At 41.1% G+C, this 11,383-nt stretch overlaps 1 protein-coding gene across 1 annotated transcript; it reads left to right on the forward strand.

The window, feature by feature from the left end:
* The first annotated feature begins 509 nt into the window (after window positions 1-509).
* arcn1b (archain 1b) lies at window positions 510-11,014 on the forward strand. Its single transcript, XM_023428454.2, has 10 exons — window positions 510-677; window positions 1,888-2,151; window positions 5,412-5,591; window positions 5,843-6,048; window positions 6,170-6,331; window positions 6,923-7,088; window positions 7,197-7,344; window positions 7,470-7,578; window positions 7,915-8,119; window positions 9,168-11,014. Exons 1-10 carry the CDS (start codon window positions 675-677, stop codon window positions 9,255-9,257), a joined length of 1,533 nt encoding a protein of 510 aa, XP_023284222.1. The 5' UTR covers window positions 510-674; the 3' UTR covers window positions 9,258-11,014.
* Window positions 11,015-11,383: the final 369 nt, after the last annotated feature.

An 11,383-nucleotide genomic window follows, 5' to 3' on the forward strand; every position in this document is an offset into this window, starting at 1 on the left:
TTTAAAATTGCACCATGATATATTTTAAAATAATATTAATAATAATAATATATATTAAAAAAAAGCATCACTACAGTAGAAACTTATTAGGTAACCCCATGTGATAAGATTATTCGTGTAGAAATTAATTAAAAACTTTAAAACACTGTAATCTAAGGGCACATACATGTTGTGTTATTTTAAAACGTGACATGTTATTTAAAAAAAAAAAAAGTTTGAAAGTTTTAATGATTTCTATTAATAATGGCAGTTGTCAACAATGATATATACACATCAGTGTGGCAGATCTTAAAATATCTCAATATCTCGTATCACCATCGCTTATTCAGTTCATAGATTAAAGGTAAATGGAGCCCGTAAGTCGTTGCCACTACCTGTGAAATCTAAACAGGAGGAAGAAACGCCCGTGGAAGCAGCTGTAGTAACTTATTTATGCAACAAGGCCAACATTTTGGGGCCCACGTCATTGGTTTCCACGGTGGGCTGATCTGGCGCTGCTCTTCCGGTGGAGACGTGGCTCTGTACTGCTGCCATATTGACGCTAGCTAGCTAACAATCATACAACTTGAAGTCAGCTGCACATTCGCACCTTGTTGTTCCAGAGTGACTCGAAACCCCCCCTAAGCAGGAAACACGAGACACTGAAGATCGTCGTACCATAGAGAGAGACCAAAATGGTGAGTGACAGTCGAAAATCGTGATATTTTCCTACCTTTTATCGGGCCTTGCAATTATCATAACATTGGCTAATCTGGCAAATAGCTAAAGCTAGTTGGGTACCAGTTAGCTAGCCTCTCCAGGAGCGAAATAAGCTAATACAAACGTTTCTGTCCGTTATGTGGACAGCGTCAACGTTATATTTACTTGCTAAAAGTAAACAAATGAACCCTTGTTTCATTATAAAGAGCCAAATTTCACGTGAATAGGCGGCACTGAATGTGCAGATACTGCTGACGTTAACTAGCTTTACAAGCTAGCGCTAGTGTTAGCTCCTGTCACTAGCCGGATCTGAGCTAACGTTACCTGCTGTCAGCTTGTCCTCAGCCAGACAAGACTGGATACCGGTGCTTAAACTAACCATAAGCATGTGTACATTTGTATTATCACTATGGTTAACTAGGTGGGACAATTTGTTTTCTAGATTATCAACGGTTACCACAGTTGTTGCTTGTCCATATCAAGTTGAGATACATTGCACTCGGGGGTCTTTTCATTTCCAGCTTCAGCCATTGTCAACGTGGAATGAATGCAGCTCTTTCATTCATTTACCAGCGTGAAATAAAGTATGATTAATAGTGAACTTACTTGGATTAAGATAAATCAACATTTATGTGTAAGTTAATTTTACTGCTATGGAAGCGTATTGTTCCTGTCCACGATCGCTGCCGTTGTGTCTGCCCTGATGGGAACGTTTCACCAAACACCGTTCAAAATGTTGTCAATTCAAAGTTGCTTGTACTTCGTGGCAGACACTAAGACAACATTAAAACTACGCGACATCTGCTGGATCGCTCCTCAGCGCTGTTAAATTCGGCATATATGTTGTCTCTGCTGCAGGAAAAATATTCCAGTAAAACGTCAACCATTATCAGCCATTCCTGCAGACTTTATTACACAAAACTAACCATAGTAGGAGAATTTACAACTTTACAAGCTGCAATACTATTGGAATAGGTAGTTCTGAGTGAGTGGTGAGTATGCCGAATTTACACATACACCTGTGTTATGGATGAATGGTGACATTTCATTGTACATAATTAAGTTCCTGTTGACCTAATATTTAGTTTTGAGTTTTGGAAACAGTTGCATACTCAAATTGTGAATGTGTTATAACTGAAGGTTTGAAGGCACAATAATATTCACAATGTCTTTTCTCTCCACCTGCAGGTGCTGTTGGCAGCGGCGGTGTGCACCAAGGCCGGAAAGGCCATTGTATCGCGGCAGTTTGTGGAAATGACCCGGACGCGTATCGAGGGTCTCCTGGCTGCTTTCCCTAAACTGATGAACACGGGGAAGCAGCACACCTTTGTTGAAACAGACAGTGTTCGCTATGTGTACCAGCCCCTCGAGAAACTCTACATGGTCCTCATCACCACCAAGAACAGCAACATCCTGGAGGACCTGGAGACACTCAGACTCTTCTCCCGTGTGGTAAGAAATGATGGAGTTAACTTTCTGTTTCTGTCTATGCCTGTACATTACATCACAGAGGTTTAGCCTTTTTTTTTCCTTAAATCAACATAAATGAAGATCTCAGGGATTAAAGTTTCCTGTCGCTATGACTGGTTTCCATGGTTGGATATCAGGGAGGTCATGTATGAGATCAGTGTGGATCCACAGGGAAAAAAGGTGAGGGGAGGGGCCCTATGGGCTTGCTATGTAAGTGGCATAGGGCCCCACAAATTACACAAGACTCTCTCTAGCCCTCAAGTCAAAGTGGGTGTCAATGTTTGTTTATAATTTCCATGAAGTGGAACTATCCTTCTGCTCACAAAAAAAGATTTAAAAAAAAAAACACCATGAAACTGAATTGTGGGAACAGGTAAATTACAGTAACGTATGATGTGCATCTGTCTGTAGTCTGTCTGTCTCGATAGCCGAGCTCAGCAGAGCGTGTCTTGGTCTGTCTGTGTCTTGCTCACCAGCCACTTCCAGGGCTGTTGTGTGACTTTGTGGCTGACCAAAGTGAATGTGAAATTAAGCTATATTGGAACTAATTATTACATTTGATAAACACCAACGGGCCCCAGCGTTTATAAACTGCAGCTCAGAAAAGATAACTGCGTCACACGTGATCATGTGCACCAAATGAAACTCGTGCTTCCCAGCAGCAAACTCTGTGGGGACCAGTCCAGACAATATATGGCGAACATAATAATGATTATCTAGTCTCTCAGTCAAGCTTTAATCACAACTCTGCACTCCTTCAAGATGGAAAGCAATGTATTGACATTGACTATTGAATTTAGCATATTGGGCAATATGCACATCTCTCTGTAAATAATAACTATCAAGTATTCCGCCAAGCTATAGTATAAAGAGTATTTTATATTCGAAAATGGTACATAGCTCACAGATAGGAGGGGTTGTGGCCCCTTAGCAGAATTTTGATTAGGGCCCCAGGGAGGTCAGGACCAGCTCATGTGTTACGGGACTTAGAAATCGCGCTACCAGGTGTTTCAGGTTAGCTAACGTGATTTATCAGAGATCAGTAAAACAGTCAAAAATAAATGGGCTTGTCTCTGCTAACCTTGTAGTTCATGGTGCAAAAAAAAAAATCGAAAAGCCAGGTGTGTGTTTATGGTATGTCACGAGAGAATTCAGTATTCAGTTGTTTGTTTTTTTGCTTTAATCCCTGAGAGCTTTTTTCACACACTACATACAGTCACTGTGACCTGTCACCAGATGCAGATGTCTCCCTTTGAGTTACAGTACCATGCACTGAAGCAACCTCCAGCCTCTCACTGCTTATTGATGGTATATCAGTTGTAGATAGATTGATTGTAGACATCCAACAGTATCTGCATTTGAAACCTGAAAACCTAAAATAGACTGTAGTCTGCTGCGTAGATTCAACCATTTATGAGGAATATTTTTTAACTTCATATGTGGCTTTGATCATGACACTCATGCTGTCCTGCAGTGCTCAACAAACACAGACACCTACCTTTACAAGATTTTAAAAAAGAGAAAACAAACTGTCAGAGACAACTTCACCCTGTGAAGCCATTTAATTAGTAATTAACGTGCTTCAAACAGATCAGTCCATCAAGTAAATCTCTTGACAACCTGAAGTTATCTTTGCCATGTAACAGCAAACTATTGTGCACTGCCGATGATTTCATTTCATTTAGTTGATTTTCCTTTGAGGTAGAAAGAAAATCAAAATTGTGTGTAGGTTGTATTTGGGTGTTTTGATTAGTAAACCATTGACACCTTTAATTAACACGCTGTGGGGAAATGATAGTTGGTTCAGTATGTTCTCACTTTATCTTGAAAATGGAAGATCTTAAATTAAAATCCAAAACGGTAAAAAAAAGATTTAATAATTAAAAGTAGGGATGTCCTGGTCATTTTATTTATTTATTTTTTGGCCCTGATCCAAGTCATTCAGTATTGGGTGTCTGTCTATTGATCTCACACACTGAAGTAACGCAGCTGCAGATCACACAACTTATTTTCTATTAGCATTTAGATCCGAATACTGAAGGTCATGGACTAACAATCTCAAGCTTCAATTATTAATTATTGTTGATATGAATAAAAGTTGAATAAAAAATGAAGAAATGATGAAAGTGAGGTGACGTGATCCACTAGAGAGAAGACGTCTCACTCTGTTGGAATTGTTGGAACTAAAGAAATACTCAGTTCACGGTTGTACAGTGGTGTTTGAGAGTGGAGGTTCTTCCCTCACAAATAATCTTTTAAAAAGTACAGACAGTGATGTAAAGAGACCACACACCCTGACAACAGCTGTGGTTAGTTTATGCCTGTCATGAAGTAACGCACAGAATTAACAGGAATTATTTCAACCGGCGAAAGCATCACCGGCTAAAAGTGAGGATCTGCTTTCTTAATGTTTTCTGCACTGCGTGCTGATGGTTATTACTATCGGAGATCAGTGAGACTGTGTGTTTTACTAAATTCAGTGTCTGAACTCGGTGTACCCAACGAATATTTCACATTCACACACGCTAATTTTCACTGGCTTATGCAGTGGTATGCTGCACTGTCGAGCCTGTCTGTTTTAAAGGAGACGAGCTGCAACACTATGAGGCTGAATATAGAATAAAATATGGATTAAACAGCAGAGCACAGTAACGAAAGGATGTGGTTTTAATCAGTCTGTACTGATCCATTAAAATGTCCGGATTAACCCTGATACCGATTTTTACAATTGGCTCGGGACGTCTCTAATTAAAAGGTAGATTACATTAAGTTAACTTATTATTTAATGTCCGTTACAGTTGCTCAGAGCCGGACGTCCGTATTAATACAAAGAGCTTCAAGCTCTGCTATTTATACTGAACAGCAGCTGCCATTTCTTTATCAGGTTTAGAGTTGCAAGCAAACAGCTTTTCAGAAATAGGTGAAAGGTGCGTTCATGGCCCAAAAATAATCGGAAAACAATGTTCATTAAGTTCAGCAAAAAGGAGCATTCCTTAAAGTCTTACAGTATTTTATTCCAGATCCAGAATAAAGAATAAACAGTCTCACAGTGTTAAGTTGTTTGTTTTTTCATTCAGGATCAGATGCATCATGGTCAGTGTAGTTGTCAAGCTTTTATATTTCATCATTTTGTGACTTTTTCTAACAGTTCACATCTGTTTTTCACTGCAGGTGTCCCAGATGTTAAAATGTTTGCTCTGGCTCACTTGGTTGACATTCATTTCTCTTCCCTGCCTGTTCAGATCCCAGAGTACTGTCGTGTGCTGGAGGAGAGCGAGATATCGGAGCACTGTTTTGACCTGATCTTTGCCTTCGACGAGATCGTGGCGTTAGGCTACAGGGAGAACGTCAACCTGGCTCAGATCCGCACCTTCACAGAGATGGACTCTCACGAGGAGAAGGTTTTCCGCGCTGTCAGAGAGGTGAGGTCTCACTGTTAAGATAAGTTTATCGGTCACTGTGGGAAAATTGGGTCATTGAAGACACAAAATAAGGGGATACTCAAACAATGTCCATTTGCAAGCATGAATATAGCAACTAGTTTAATCCTGTTAGACAGTTTTATATATTTATTGGGTAGAAAAATAATTAAATCTTCAAACACCAGTGAAAACGTGTCATTTTCTCAGTGTATTATTACCATATAATTGAATGTTGTTTTTTAATCACACAGACTCAGGAAAGAGAGGCCAAGGCAGAGATGAGGAGGAAAGCCAAGGAGCTGCAGCAGGCTAGGAGGGACGCTGAGCGCTCTGGAAAGAAGGTGCCAGCTTTCGGCGGCTTCGGCAGCGCGGGCATGACCAGCGTCTCCTCGGGGTCCATCATCACAGACACCATCGTCGAGCCAGAGAAACCCAAGATCACACCCGCTGCAGTCAGGTACGGCTCAGACAAACACACCAATCAGCTGCTTTTGATTTAAACTTTGCTTGCTCTTGTATTGGATTGCGATACAATGCAATGTGTTACTGAAGAAGCCTCTTGTCTTTTTCTTCTTCAGACCCAGTGGACCCAGTAAGGCTCTGAAACTGGGCGCTAAAGGGAAAGAGGTGGACAACTTTGTCGACAAGCTCAAGTCTGAGGGTGAAACCATCATGCCCTCCACAGGAAAGAGAGGCTCAGATGTTTCAAAGGCTCTGCCACCACCAGTCAACGTGGAGAGGTACAGACACAACATGGTCTATATGATTAATGTTCTGGCATCATTAGAGGTCAACACTTTCCAATCAAGTTCAAAAATCAAAGATTACTTGATTTAAGGGTGCTTCACTGTAGCAGATGCTTCAACACCCACTCTCATTGTGATAAACTGAAAGTCTGCTCACTAATTAATCTGCAGTGTCGTCAGCCTGATACCTGCAGACAGCTGTAAACTAGCGTTAGCTCCCCAGACCGAAGAAGGTAGAATCCACTCACTGTTCAGTCGACATCATATCTCAGAGCCAGAGATCATATCTCTTCCACCAACACAGCTCAGATCAAGTTAGGCAGCAGAGTCAGCTAAACATCCTGTAAGCTGTGGCAGGTCTTCATTGTCTGTGTAACTATTTACACAGCAGTGGACTGGACTGTCGTGAATGAGGCGGCTAACATAGCTAGCTGTCATCTGCTCTACTTTTTAACCTAGAATAACCTTTTGTGCAAGTTGTTTTCATGAAGAACACACTTCACACCTCGTACAGCCTCGACTCAACCGCTGAATACACACGACATTATAACACATACATACTGTTTGGATGTGTTTCCTCTCCAGTGTACATCTGCGTGTGGAGGAGAAGATCTCGCTGACCTGCGGTCGTGACGGCGGCCTACAGAACATGGAGGTGCTGGGCATGGTGACGCTCCGAGTCACGGACGACAAGAACGGACGCATTCGCCTCATTATCAACAACAATGACAACAAAGGACTGCAGCTGCAAGTAGGTCGACACACATCGCACATCACACAGTGACTCTAAAACCTGACACTCAAACAAGCTGTCGCCCTCGTCTCTGGTTTCATGTTTCCGTGTGTCGTCTCTACTCAGACACATCCCAACGTGGACAAGAAGTTGTTCACAGCGGAGTCGGTGATCGGCCTGAAGAATCCAGAGAAGTCGTTCCCTCTCAACAACGATGTCGGTGTGCTGAAGTGGAGACTACAGACCACAGACGAGTCCCTCATACCTATAACCAGTACGTTCTGACGCACGTGCTTCATCTGGAAGCTCATGGAGTAAATCCAGTTTAAAATGATGCTGCTGCTGTTTATTTCATCAGATAATCTGATCTCTGATCTAATCTCCTCATCTACCTCACAGTAAACTGCTGGCCTTCAGAGAGCGGCACCGGCTGTGATGTCAACATCGAATACGAGCTTCAGGAAGAGAGTCTCGAGCTCAACGATGTGGTCATCAGCATCCCTGTACCGTAAGTACACCGACAACACGCCGCCTGACTCAGCAGCGGTTCCTGTCAGAGTGACTGTTTGTCATTGTTGTTGATATATACTCACTAAATTAAGAGTTAAGACACTGGTGAATATTCTAGTTTTAATCACACCTATACACTATCATAACATTTGAAATATATTATGGGAAGCCGCTAGTTTTATAAACTTAATGGGACGTGGCTGAAACCAAAATACACAAAAGGACAGAAAGTTGAATCTTGCTTTAAAGGGTTGTACTTTTTCATCGTGAAGAAATAATGCATCCATAACAAAGACATGTGCTGCCGTGTGTCTGTCTCCCTGCTGCTCTGCAGATCCGGGGTGGGAGCTCCTGTGATCGGAGATCTGGACGGAGAGTACAAACACGACAGCAGGCGAAACGTCCTGGAGTGGTGCCTACCGGTCATCGATGCCAACAACAAGACCGGGAGCCTGGAGTTCAGCATCGCCGGACAGCCCAACGACTTCTTCCCCATCAATGTGTCCTTTGTGTCCAAGCGCAACTACTGCGACATCCAGGTGTGTGACGGAGCAGACGTCTTACCCGTCGTTGGTTTCTGCGTCAATCTTTGTCCCTGTGTCTTCGTCAACTCTGAGACCGTACTTTCTGAACCTGAATCATTTGCAACTGCTGATTCGAAATGAACTCATTTTCCTGCTGCAGTGATAAGTTGATTGTTGTTGAATGTTTTTGATTGGTCCGGTTTATTTTGAACAAAAAAAACAAAATGAAGATACATCAGAGTCCTAGTAAGTAATTCAGATAAAGAAATCCATGCTTGAAAAGGAGTAGGAAGAAGTCAGAACTTTTCTAGTGCTGACCCCAGCGGTCCACCATCAGTGTCTCAGTCAGATCAAACACAAACCACACAACAAGAAGGAGAGCGTCAGAATAAATAAACAATCCAAGAACAAATCAGTTAGGTAAGGAATAAACAATACATCACAAGTCCATCCAATATCTTTTAAATATATTCTTATTTTTACAGAGTATCAGCCACAAGAATCCAGTCTCTAGTATCTAGTATATATAAATTCTGAGCTTTTTTTCCATTTTTTTTAATCAAAAAATGATTAATCATTAAAATAATCATAAGTTTCAGCCCGTTATCATTATTGCACCTTTGATTATGTTTGAAAGTCCATCAGACTACACCTTCTCGTTAACGACGAGCATTTAATGATCGACAATAAAACCTCCAAACAGCTCGGGCCACTTTTTGACAGACGTTTAAATTAAAACACGTCTGTCATTTCCTCCACAGTGAACTGTGGATCATTGAGGTCTGAAATGACAGGGGGAAGCAAAACGCACCTTTTATATAAACGGTCTTTAGTTGTGCAAGTTAACAAGGCTGAGACTCTTTAAGTTTTTTTTAAAAAGTGGGTCAAATTTGTTTGATGTTGATGTTCTGTAGAAAAAAGTTTTCACGTCATGAGCAAAATGTTGAGGATTGAAACTGTGTGAAGCGTAAATATGTGCAGGAACAGTTGAAGTCACTGCTGATTGTTCTCAGTATTGTTCGTACTTACATGTTAGTAACTGACTTTTTTTTCTTTTTCCCAGGTTACCAAAGTGACTCACGTAGACGGCGACAGCTCCGTTAGATTCTCTTCAGAAATCTCCTTCCTGGTCGACAAATATGAAATCCTGTAAAAAAAAAAAAAAAAAAAAAACAACAAAACAAAACAAAACAAAAAATATTTGAGAAAACGACAAAATTTAAAAGAAAAATCACCAACAAAAAAAAAAAAAAGTCCAAATCTATGCTACAGAGAAAGATTGAAGATTTCTTGCCTGCCCACCCTGTATACTACTTCAGAGACTGTGTACATCGACAGGACTGCGTCAGCCCTCTGACGAAGCCTCTTCCTGTGGTGGAGCAGAGCAGCGGTGGTGTATTTATATGTTTGTATGAGAGAGGATCATCTATATATAGAGTTAATTGAACAGGTTAAAAAACAAAACAACAAAAAAAAAAACAAACCCAACAAACCCACACAAAAAGAAAACTACGCTGATGCTGTTGTGTTCGCCGAGCGGAGCTGTAAAGAACTTCAGACACAGTAGAGGATGACTGCGGGTGGAGGGGGGGTGAGGCCGCGAGAGGCCGGCATCCATCTCTTCATCAGTAAAACCCTGCCAGGTGGGAGAGAGGGAGGACAGGGACCCGAGGGGCCGCTGTGTCAGTCTCCACTAAGAATGAGCGCCGCTAGTTTAGCATCCTCCACAAACTGTCTCCTTCACACTCGCAATGGTTCGTCGATTCTTGAACGGGGTTCTTGCTTTTTCTTTCTTCTTCAGATTTTCTTATCCATAACAACAGCATTGTAGCTGTCTCAATCATTATAAGCCTGTCGCTCTTTAATCGTTAAACTGTTGTGATTTTGCTCTATTGATATCTCACTTCAGATGATTGTTTTTTTTGTTTTTTTTTTTTCTTTCTTGTGAGAACACTGATTTATTTTATTTTTTTCAGTTTTTGTAGAAGTAACATTGGTTCTTCGCTGAAAAGCAAAAATTATGGCTCCTTGCTAAACATATTGTCTGTACTGTCTGCGGTTATCATCAGCAAAATTGTCCTTTTTATTTTTAACTTTGGTATTTTTTACTGTTCTGTGCTGTATAATTTGTCATTGTTTACCACTAATCTGGATATTGAAATTTGACAGTGAAGAGCAGGACTTTGTGAGTGATTCTCAGCTGCAGGGCAAAGTTAACCACCAGTAAAATATTTGACTTTTGCATCTGTTGAATTGTCTTACAATCTTTTTTTTTTCTTTTTTTTTTTTTATAACACAATTGCAACCACTCCACTTTGTTAAAAGGAAATGCCATGTTTCCCCCTGGTCCATTTCAGTCCCGACGTTCAGCCCCTGAGATACGACAGAATTTAAAAAAAAGAAAAAGTACTTTGAACGCAGCCCAGAAACAACACACAAGCCCCTAATGTGACGTCCCACAAGGCCTTTTTTTTTTTTAAAGACCGGAGATGGGAGCGGGTGTGTGATGTGTGTTGGTGTGACCGTAGAAGTCCACACACACACACAGTAGCAGAGCTGGATCACAGCCTGCCTGCCCGACACTCGACCCATTCCCCGCACATCCGAGCTGAGCGGAGCGACTGCTGCAGTTCGTCCACCCAGTCATCCTTTACTTACATTCTCGCAGTACATCGACATGATTATTCTTAATATAACGTTTGTCTTTCATGTACTTGTTTTTTTTTTTTTGTCTTTTTTTTTTTTCATTTGTACTTCAATTCAATTTAGCAATGGCTGTGTGGATATGGGGTTGAAAATGGCTGTTTTGACCATTTTTAACTAAATTACTGAAGGGGAATCTTAACATTCCAGTGTACAATTAGAAAAAAAGACTCTTTAATGGAATAAAATGTATTACTGAAAATGTAAGCCTGACTGCTTTTTTATTTTTATTTTTTTTAAATTAAAGTGTTCTAATAGCTTGTCTTAATTAGCGTCAGGAATGTAGCTGGAAATCATCAATCAGAAATATTGCTGTATTACAGTGACGTGGTCTCTCTGTTGCTTCCAAGGCAGTTTCTTTTGTATTTTTCTGGCATTTAGCTCTGGATTGATGACGGAAGAAAACTTCTACAGAGGCGAAACCTCAGGAGAAGCAAACCAGGCAAATGTTTGGGGCCCCCCAAGAGGAGAAGGGGCCCCCCGACGGCCCCCTGTATTGACACATTTTGCAATGACAGCTATAAACCCCCTTACACTTCCCTTAAAAACACCATACACTGCTGCTGCCCTAAACCC

The sequence above is a fragment of the Seriola lalandi genome, unplaced genomic scaffold (genome assembly GCF_002814215.2).
Source record: "Seriola lalandi dorsalis isolate HSWRI2012SDOR001 ecotype SW California unplaced genomic scaffold, Sedor1 jcf7180002054875, whole genome shotgun sequence".
Classification (NCBI taxonomy): Eukaryota; Metazoa; Chordata; class Actinopteri; order Carangiformes; family Carangidae; genus Seriola; species Seriola lalandi.